Source organism: Lepidochelys olivacea (genome assembly GCF_965140295.1).
Source record: "Lepidochelys olivacea isolate rLepOli2 genome assembly, chromosome: 28".
Lineage (NCBI taxonomy): Eukaryota > Metazoa > Chordata > Testudines > Cheloniidae > Lepidochelys > Lepidochelys olivacea.
In genome coordinates this window covers 2748372-2756520 of record NC_140438.1, presented here as the reverse complement: position 1 = coordinate 2756520, position 8149 = coordinate 2748372, and the positions used below count along the sequence as shown (strand labels likewise).

At 65.7% G+C, this 8149-nt stretch overlaps 1 protein-coding gene across 2 annotated transcripts; it reads left to right on the top strand.

The window, feature by feature from the left end:
• KCNAB3 (potassium voltage-gated channel subfamily A regulatory beta subunit 3) lies at nt 1-8149 on the top strand. 2 transcript variants are annotated; one of them, XM_084616626.1, is made up of 15 exons: nt 1-389; nt 1801-1844; nt 2013-2050; nt 2173-2252; nt 2537-2581; nt 2721-2765; nt 3456-3499; nt 3839-3925; nt 4126-4161; nt 5559-5644; nt 5855-5975; nt 6211-6305; nt 6530-6650; nt 6839-6927; nt 7447-8149. In XM_084616626.1, the coding sequence occupies exons 1-15, from the start codon at nt 148-150 to the stop codon at nt 7534-7536; spliced, it is 1263 nt and encodes a 420-aa protein (XP_084472752.1). In that variant the 5' UTR covers nt 1-147; the 3' UTR covers nt 7537-8149. The 2 variants fall into 2 exon arrangements, with proteins under 2 accessions (XP_084472752.1, XP_084472753.1); XM_084616627.1 differs by lacking the exon at nt 4126-4161 and having other exon boundaries at nt 2-389.

Sequence of the window (8149 nt, the reverse complement as noted above, 5' to 3'; positions counted from 1 at the left end):
CCAGCACGGCCTCGGCCCCTCCCCCACGGCCACCCCAGATTACCGGCAGCCCCCATCCGGGGGAGAGGACGGGGGGGGGGGGGCTGCAGTCACCGTAAGGTTAAGAACGAACACCCCGGGGGGGTCCCGGCCCCCCGCACCTGAGCCATGCAGGTCTCGATCGCCTGCACCGAGCAGAACTTGCGGAGCCGCAGCACCGAGGACCGGCTCTGCACGGGGGGGCGCGGGGCGCCGGCCCCGGGGGGCACGGGGAATGGGGGGCACCAGCCCCCTAAGGGCGCTCGGGGGCTGGCGGCGGTGGCGGGGCTGCGGGCTCCCGGCCAGCACCTGCCCCACATCGCGTTCCTGCTGCGGGAGTCCACGGGGCTGGCCACTGGCATGAAATACAGGTAGGGGGGCAGGGACGGGGAGTTGGGGGGGCTCTGGGGGGGGCCGGGGACAGAGAGGGGGAGTTGGGGGCACCCATGGGGCGTAGGGGTCTGCTGACGGGAACATCGAGAAGGATAAGAGCTCCTGCCTCAGTGGTTAGAAGAGAGGGGGCTGGGAGCCAGGACTCCTGGGTTCTCTCCCTGGCTCTGGGAGGGGAGTGGGGGCTGGTGGGTTAGACCCGGGGGATGGGGGGCTGGGAGCCAGGACTCCTGGGTTCTCTCCCTGGCTCTGGGAGGGGAGTGGGGGCTGGTGGGTTAGACCCGGGGGATGGGGGGCTGACAGCCAGGACTCCTGGGTTCTCGCCCCGGCTCTGGGATGGGAGTTGGGGCTGGTGGGTTAGAGCCGGGGGAGCTGGCAGCCAGGACTCCTGGGTTCTCTCCCTGGCTCTGGGATGGGAGTGGGGGGTCTGGTGGGTTGGGAGGGGGCAGGGACTGGAGACAATTGGACACACATCATTCAACTTCGAGTCAGATACTCCAAGTCCTACCAGTTTAGTTTCCACTGGTGTGTTATTGTGGGGTCTCTGGGGGCAGAGGGACCTCCATGTGTGGGTGTGTTATTGTAGGGTCTCTGAGGGTGTTTTTGTAGGGTCTCTGGCGGTACAGGGAGCTGTGATGGGGTAGCTGGGCTCTGTACCCCCTTCCCACCCCTGGCAGGGGCCAATTAATTCTCTGTCCCATTTGACCCTTTAGATTGCTTTAAAATAATGCCCCTCTCCCTCCTGCCGTGGGTGCGAATCCCTCTTAAGGTGGGGGCAGTCCTGTGGCTGCAGGACTCCTGGGTTCTCTCCCCTGCTCCGGGAGGGGAGTGGGGGCTAGTGGTCAGAGTGGAGGGGGGGCTGGGACTCAGGAGTCCTGGGTTTGTTGTAGCTGTGTGATCTCTGGCATGGCCTGTGGTTGGTGCCTCGGTTTCCCCTCTCTGCTCCGGACGGAGATGCCCGGCTCCTGTGCCAGCCGGAGCAGCCGCAGTGAGCGAGAAGTTACTATAAATAGCTCCAAGATCGGGGCTGACCCCAGGCCTCTGCACCGCCGGGGGGGAGATGGGACACCGGAGGGTATCTGCCTCGTATACGGGGCCCCTCGTAAATCAGCCACCTCTGGGGTGGGGCGGCTGGTGACACAGGAACCCCTCGCCCGGCGCGGAGATGCAGCCACCTCTGGGGTGGGGCGGCTGGTTACACAGGGACCCCTCGCCCGGCGCTGAGCCTGGTGGGGCTCAAGGTAATCCAAGAGCATTAGCAAAGTGGGGTGGAGGGTGCCCTGGACAGGGTTGGCAGGGGGCTGTGGGTCAGGAATGAGGGGCGCCAGGACTCTCTGTCCTTGGGGGGTGGCCTCTGTAAACCCCCCCCCAATTCTGCTTTTTCTCCCGCAGAAATCTGGGTAAATCCGGGCTCCGTGTGTCCTGCCTTGGGCTTGGTGAGTTCTTGTGGTGTGGGGAGCGCGGGCTGGGGGGATCCCGGCGGGGCTTGGGGCTCGCTGGGAGGGCACAGATGGGGGGGTAGAAGGGTATCTGCCCCCCCAAGACCTCCCCACATCTTCCCCCTCTCCTGGCTCTGGCTCATATCACCGATTCTCTCCCCGCAGGCACCTGGGTGACGTTTGGCTCCCAGATCTCAGACGAGGTGAGTCCTGGGTCAGCCGGGGAGCTGTGGGTCCCTGTGAGATCCTGAGGGGGCCCAGCACGGGGTTGGGGGGGGCATGGAGCCGTGGGTCCCTCACCTGACTCCGCTCTCTGCACCCCCAGACGGCGGAGAAGGTGATGACCATCGCCTACGAGAACGGGGTCAATCTCTTCGACACTGCCGAGGTCTACGCTTCCGGCAAGTAGGTGTCCCTCCCCGGGCAGGGGGAACCCAGGAGTTCGGGCTCCCAGTTCCCCGCCCCCACCCTGCTCTAACCATTCTACACCACTCCTCTCCCACAGCTGGAGAGAGAACCCAGGAGTCCTGGCTGCCAGCCCCCCCTGCTCTCACCCACCAGCCCCCGCTCCCCTCCCAGAGCCGGGGAGAGAACCCAGGAGTCCTGGCTAGGGAGCGCTGTGCTGTTCGGTTGGGGGGACTCCTTCATTTCTCGATTTTTCTTTCATCTGTTTTTTTCCCCTTCTTCAGGGCCGAAAAAACTCTGGGCAACATCCTGCAGAGCAAAGGCTGGAGGTAACCCGCCCCCCAAACTCCCTTCTGTGGGGCAGGGACCGGGAGGGGGCTCAGCCCCTACTAGGGGGCCGAGCCAGTGGGGCTGGGCTGGGGGTCCCCCCCCATTGCCTGTCTAACCTGCCTCCCTTTCTTCCCCCAGGCGATCCAGCTATGTTGTCACCACCAAGATCTACTGGGGTGGCCAGTGAGTACCCAGAATGCCATGGGGCTGGGGGGGCGGGAAATGGGGCAGAGGCCAGTCCCCTCTAGGGGCGCTGGCTCCCATCAGGCCCCAGGGGGGGACTGGCTGGCTCAGGGGGTCAGGGAATGGGGCACAGGGCCTGTCTCCTCTAGGGGGCGCCGGCTCCCATCCGGCCCCACAGCGGGGACTGGCTGGCTGAGGGGGGCAGGGGAATGGGGCAGGATCCTGTCCCGTCTAGGGGGCGCCGGCTCCCCTCCAGCCCCAGGGCAGGGACTGGCTGGCTCAGGGAGGTGGGAAATGGGGTAGGGGCCTGTCCCCTCTAGGGGGCGCCGGCTCCCATCCAGCCCCATAGCAGGGACTGGCTGGCTGAGGGGGACAGGGGAATGGGGCAGGATCCTGTCCCGTCTAGGGGGCGCCGGCTCCCCTCCAGCCCCAGGGCAGGGACTGGCTGGCTCAGGGAGGTGGGAAAAGGGGTAGGGGCCTGTCCCCTCTAGGGGGCGCCGGCTCCCATCCAGCCCACGTTTATCAATGAGAGGAATTTGCCGGGTCTCAGCCCAGCAGTGGGGGGTGGGGTGTGTGCTAAGGCTGAGCTGGCCATGGGCCCTGAGGCCCCCGGTGCCCCCTGGGGGCAGGTCCCTATGGGGTGGCTTAGGGGATTCCCCCACCCCCATCTCTTAATCTCTCCCCCTCCAGGGCGGAGACGGAGCGGGGCCTCTCCCGGAAGCACATCATTGAGGGTGAGATGTGTGGGGGCGGATGGGGGTCAGCACAGGGGTGGGGTGGAGCTGGGGGAAGGGCAGGGGGAGCGGCGGGACAGGGTTTGGGCTTATGGGGGTGGAGCTGAAGGAAGGGGGGCAGCAGGAGGGGGTGGGGCAGGATTTGGGGAGCCTCAGGGGAGATGGAGTAGGGGATGGGGTGGGGGCTAGCAGGATTGGGGGGCTGTGGGGAGGGAGCAGCATGGGAGTGTCCATCCCAGGGGGGAGGAGTTGGGGGGGTGGCAGGATTCAGGAGTCCAGGCAAGGTGGGGGGGTCCCTGTGCCCCCCAACTGACCCCGCCATGCCCCTTCCCCCCCCAGGGCTGAGGGGGTCACTGGAGCGGCTGCAGCTGGACTATGTCGATATCGTCTTCGCCAACCGCATGGATGCCAACAGCCCCATGGAAGGTGGGTCCTGCCCCCTCACACCGCCCCCGCTGGCTCCGTCTCCCCTCCCCCCGTCCCTTCAGCATTGCCCCTCCGGGGAGCCCCCACCCCGGCACCGAGAGCCCTCGCGTGTGTGTGTCCCTCGGGAGATCTCATGGGGGGGCTGTGGGGGGATGGGCCCCCCATATCCCCCCCTCACCTCTGTCTGCTTCCCCCCGCAGAGTATGACCCCAACTTCCGCCTACTGCTACTGGAAGGTACTGGAGAGACACCCCCCCCCGATCTCCCCATAGACCCCCACCCCATGGAAACCTCTACAGCCCCATAGACCCCTCAAACTCCTATAGAACCCCCCAGAACCTATCGAACCCAATAGGCCCAGGCTTGTGAGCTAGAGAGCCCCCTGAACTCGCATTGATACCCCCAAACCCCATAGACCCCTGAATCCCTGTACTACCCCATACACCTGACCCCATAGGGCAGAGACCCTCCTGAACTCAATAGATCCCCCCCCCAAACTCCATAGATCTGGCCCCATAGGGCAGAGATCCCCTGGAATGCCCATTGACCCCCCAAACTCCATAGAACTGGCCCTGTAGGATAGAGATCCCCGAAACCCCATAGTTGCCCCTTAAAACTAATAGAATCTGAATGCCCCAGAAACCTCCTCGCCCCCCCGCCCCCGATGGACCCGGCCTTGTAGGGCAGAGATCCCTGAACCACCTGGAACCCCATTAATCCCCCTTGCTCTCCAAACCCCATAGACCTCTCCCATAGGGTGGACCCCCCCAAGCCCTCATAGACCCAGCCCCATAGAGACCTGCCCCAAAGCCCCCTAGAACCCTGTAGCACCCCGACCCTCATTGACCCAGCAGTGTAGGATAGAGACCCCATGCTGGGTTGCTGTGGGGTTCACGGGACTCTACCCTATAGGTCAGGCTCTATGCGTACGTGTCAATGCAGAGGGGTGTCTGCTCGTACTGTAATGTTTGGGCGGGGGGGGTGGAGATGGGGTGAGCCCTGCCCGTGGACAGACCGACACAGATCCTAACAGGCCCGTGGCCGACACGTCCCTCGGAGGTGGCTCGGCCCAGGTCCCACCTCTGTCTGCTCTGGCTCTGCAGTCTGGGTGTGAAAAACTGCCCTCAGTAGGTTTCAGAGACAACACCCCATTGAGCTAAATGGGGCCGGGTCATGTCTCCCCTGTGGCCAGCCAGGAGTGAATTCATCACCCTTAGGTCTCAGAAATAACCCAGTCACTGAGGTAAATTGGGTCAGGTCACACGTCTGTCCGCAGAGTGGGCCGGAAACCCTGCCATCAGTCGGTTTCAGAGTCAATGGTCCATTGAGCTAAATTATAGCGGCCCCCATATCCGTCAGGGCTATATACTTGCCCATCGGTAGGGGCCAGGATTAACACCCCCATTGGTGTCTGCCAGCAGCTTGTAGCTCTGACAGAGCCATTGTTCCACAGCTCAGGCTAAAATGTGCTATTGGTAGGGTTCAGAGTGAACACGACACCCAAGTGGGGCGCAGGTCCCGCCGCTTTGAGCAGCTGGGGGTAGAAAGCGGGGCTCCCTTCGGGGGGGAGGGAAGCGGGGGTCCTCGGCTGACCTATCTTCCCTCTTTCTCCCCACCAACCCCCCGGGCCCAGAGATCGTGCGGGCCATGACTTACGTCATCAACCAGGGCATGGCCATGTACTGGGGCACCTCGCGCTGGAGCGCCATGGAGATCATGGTGAGTGACCCGCCCGCATCAGGAATGGGGGGGGCGGAGGGCACCCCCGGTTTCTGGGGGGGGAGCGGGGCAGAGGGGAGGGGACGTGGCCTCCAGGCAGGGAGAGACTTTCAGGGCCCCATGCCTGGGAGGACGATGCCAGGAGGTGGGAGGGACTTTGGGGGGCGCCCCCCCGGCCACGCCAGTCTGACCCCCCCCCCGTGCCCGCAGGAGGCATATTCGGTGGCGCGACAGTTCAACCTGGTGCCGCCGGTGTGCGACCAGGCCGAGTACCACATGTTCCAGCGGGACAAGGTGGAGTCGCAGCTCCCCGAGATCTACCACAAGATCGGTGGGTGCCCGCGCTGGGCGGGAGGGGGGGAGGGGGGTCCATGGGGCAGGGTGCTGGGGGGTGGAATCGGGAGCTGGGGTTGGAGGGGATCTGTGGGGTGGGTGGAGGAGGGTCCATGGGGCAGGGTGCTGAGGGGGAGGGGATGAGGACAGGAGGATCTGTGGGGCAAATGGGGAGGGGCGGGGGGAGTCGCTAGGGGGCGCTAATCCCTCTGTTCCCCCCTCCCCTGCCCCAGGTGTGGGCGCCATGACCTGGTCCCCCCTGGCCTGCGGCCTCATCACCGGCAAGTATGAGGAGCGGGTCCCCGAGAACTGCCGAGCCGCCATCAAGGTACGGGGGCCCCCCAACCCCCCCCATGTCCCCCCTCCCTGCCCACCCCCCCATGCCTTGCCCGGACGCCCACACACACACTCTGCCATGACCCCCTCACCCTTGTCCTGCCTCTAGGCCTGCGGTGCCCCTGGTCGCCCTGCACCCCCATCTGGGCTCCCTCTGCCTCGTGTCCCCTAACCCGCTCCCCGGCCCCCCTGACGCCCTGTCCCCATCCCCCCCAGGGCTACCAGTGGCTGAAGGACAAGCTCCAGAGCGACGATGGACGGAAGCAACAGGCCAAGATCAAGGAGCTGCAGCCCATCGCCGAGCGTCTGGGCTGCACCGTGGCTCAGCTGGCGATTGGTGAGGGACAGGCCCCGCCCCAGGGCGGGGCTAGGGGGCGCTGTGGGGCGGGGAGGGCTCAGCAGGTGGCGCTCTCCCCTGGCAGGCCGGGCTGGCTCAGTGGTGCTGTGGGGCAGGGGGCTCAGCAGTGGGCACTCTCCCCTGGGGGGCAGTGGGGACTGACCCACCTCCCTATCTCTGCCCCACAGCCTGGTGCCTGCGCTCGGAGGGCGTCAGCTCCGTCCTGCTCGGGGTGTCGAGCGCAGAACAGCTGATTGAGAACCTCGGAGCCATCCAGGTGAGCGCCCCCCCCGGCACTGGAGGGGACAGGGGCTGGTGGGTTCGAGCAGGGGGGGCTGGGAGCCAGGACTCCTGGGTTCTCTCACGGCTCTGGGAGGGGAGTGGGGAGTTAGATCGGGGGGGCTGGGAGCCAGGATTTCTGGGTTCTTTCCCGGGCTCTGGGAGGGGAGTGGGGGCTGGTGAGTTAGAGCGGGGGGGCTGGGAGCCAGGACTCCTGGGTTCTCTCCCTGGCTCTGGGAGGGGAGTGGGGGCTGGTGGGTTCGAGCAGGGGGCTGGGAGCCAGGACTCCTGGGTTCTCTCACGGCTCTGGGAGGGGAGTGGGGGCTGGTGAGTTAGAGCAGTGGGGGCTGGGAGCCAGGACTCCTGGGTTCTTTCCCTGGCTCTGGGAGGGGAGTGGGGGCTGGGGGTTAGAGCAGGGGGGGCTGGGAGCCAGGATTCCTGGGTTCTCTCCTGGCAGGGGGAGGGGCATGGGCATGGGAGAATCTCACCCCCCCCCCCGTCCCCCGTCTCCCGGCAGGTGCTGGCCCAGCTGACCCCGCCCGTCATTCAGGAAATTGACGCCCTCCTGGGCAACAAGCCCAATACAAAAAAAGAGTCCCGGGCTTAGGGACACGTCGGCGCCCGGGCCTATGCACGACCGTGTCCCATCGGACTGTGTATCCCTCCGCCTGGCTCTCTGGTGGAGAGGAGGAGCCGCTTCGCGCATGACCCCAGGACCCCCCGTATCTTTCCGTGCCGGGGGCGGAGCCGGAGCCGGATCCCTCCGCCCCCACCCCGTCCTCCCTGGCCGCTGCTTCGACCTATCCCCACTGCCGGCATGAGCCAGGGGATTGGTGGGCGAGAGGCCCCGCCCTCCCCGCCAGCTTCCGCGCCGGATCTCGCCGGCCGCTTCGCCTCCCGCCGGATCCATGCTCCCGTTTTTAAAGGGACCGGCCCCCGCCTCGTCCCGGGGGACAGGCGAGGGGTTCATTGATCGACCTAACGAACCCTCGTTGATTTGCTGGCGGCCTCTGCTAGTTGAGCCGGTTTCCCGATTTTTATTTATTTATTTATTTATTTATTGGGTCCATCTGTCCGAGAGATTTGGGGAGGGGCCGTGAGGACCCCCGGGGGAGCCAGGAGCGTGGGCTGCACGGGCCGGGGGGAACCCCAGTAATCGGACAGAGGTGGGGGGAAATCAGGGTTGGATCCCAAGTGCGCAGCCCGGCAGCTGACGTGGA

Coding starts and splice junctions, on each gene's coding strand:
- KCNAB3 (XM_084616626.1), top strand. CDS start 148: ATGCAGGTCTCGATCGCCTGCACCGAGCAGAACTTGCGGAGCCGCAGC. Junction 2,766..3,455: donor AAGATCTACTGGGGTGGCCA/GTGAGTACCCAG, acceptor CTCCCCCTCCAG/GGCGGAGACGGAGCGGGGCC. Junction 5,645..5,854: donor GGAGCGCCATGGAGATCATG/GTGAGTGACCCG, acceptor CCGTGCCCGCAG/GAGGCATATTCGGTGGCGCG.